The 1,144-nt window shown below is 36.8% G+C and overlaps 1 protein-coding gene across 1 annotated transcript; it reads left to right on the top strand.

Moving 5' to 3' along the window:
• Positions 1 to 49: 49 nt before the first annotated feature.
• On the top strand, positions 50 to 707 carry LOC111386682 (probable leucine-rich repeat receptor-like protein kinase At1g35710; the record flags this gene model as incomplete). Its single annotated transcript, XM_023011143.1, has 1 exon — positions 50 to 707. A coding segment is annotated over one exon (658 nt), but the record flags the coding sequence as incomplete, so codon positions are not given.
• Positions 708 to 1,144: the final 437 nt, after the last annotated feature.

Here is a 1,144-nt window from a genome sequence, read left to right as displayed (position 1 = left end):
ATGAGTTCTCTTCTTCTTGGATATTTCCTTTGGTTCTTAACTTAAGCAGTAGCCTTACTTCCCTTGGCCTCAATTCCAACAAAAAACAAGGTGAGATTCCAATATCCTTGGGGAATATGAGCAATTTAATGTCTTTAAATTTATATGATAACCAACTCACAAGGAAAGTGCATTTTCCTACATCATCTTCCTCGTTAATAGAATTGGATCTTTCTCATAATATGTTTAATGGTACCACTGCCCAGTGCGTAGGAAACCTTTCCAAACTCGAAGTTTTGTTTCTTCATTCAAACAACTTTCAAGACATAATCACTGAATCCCATTTCTCTAATCTTTCCCAATTACAAGGGTTGTACTTGTCTTCCAACCCAGGCATCTCCTTCAATATCAGTTTAGGATGGAATCCTCCTTTTCAACTGACACATGTGTCTTTAGCGCACTGCAAGGTGGGTCCACATTTTCCCACATGGCTTAGAACACAAACAAGATTAGAGGATCTTGATATCTCTAATGCTGAAATTTCAGGCACCTTCCCTGATTGGTTTTGGGAGTCAAGTCCAAAATTACAGAGTTTAAATGTATCACATAACAATTTTTGTGGTGTCCTTCCGGATTTGTCTCTGAAGTTCTCTACTTTTGGTTCGATAGATCTAAGCTTTAATCATTTCATTGGTTCATTACCAATTTTCCTCCGAATGGATCTGTAGTGGATTTATCGAGAAACAAATTTTCTGGGTCAATTACCAATTTATGCAATGAAACTGGTTGTTATTGGGAATATCTTGACCTCTCGAATAACTTACTCTCTGGACAGCTTTCGGATTGTTTTGCAAACCTGCGAAATTTGTATTATCTTAATCTAGCGCATAATAATTTCTCTGGAAAGATCCCATCAATAAATGTCACCTCATCATTGTACTTACAAAACAATAGTTTCACTGGAGAAATTCCAACATTTTTGAGAAATTGTACTTCCTTGACTTTTATTGATCTTTCCCAAAATAAGTTGATTGGTAATATACCTATATGGGTGGGAGATACTTGGACTTATTTGGTCTTTCTGAGTCTCAGGTCCAATGAGTTCTTTGGTAGTATTCCTTCCAATTTGTGTCGTCTTGCAGACTTACAAGTGTTGGACCTCTCT

This window comes from Olea europaea, unplaced genomic scaffold (assembly GCF_002742605.1).
Source record: "Olea europaea var. sylvestris unplaced genomic scaffold, O_europaea_v1 scaffold36717, whole genome shotgun sequence".
NCBI lineage: Eukaryota > Viridiplantae > Streptophyta > Magnoliopsida > Lamiales > Oleaceae > Olea > Olea europaea.
Note: the sequence above shows the minus strand (reverse complement) of the source record. Positions and strands in the feature narration are given on the sequence as shown.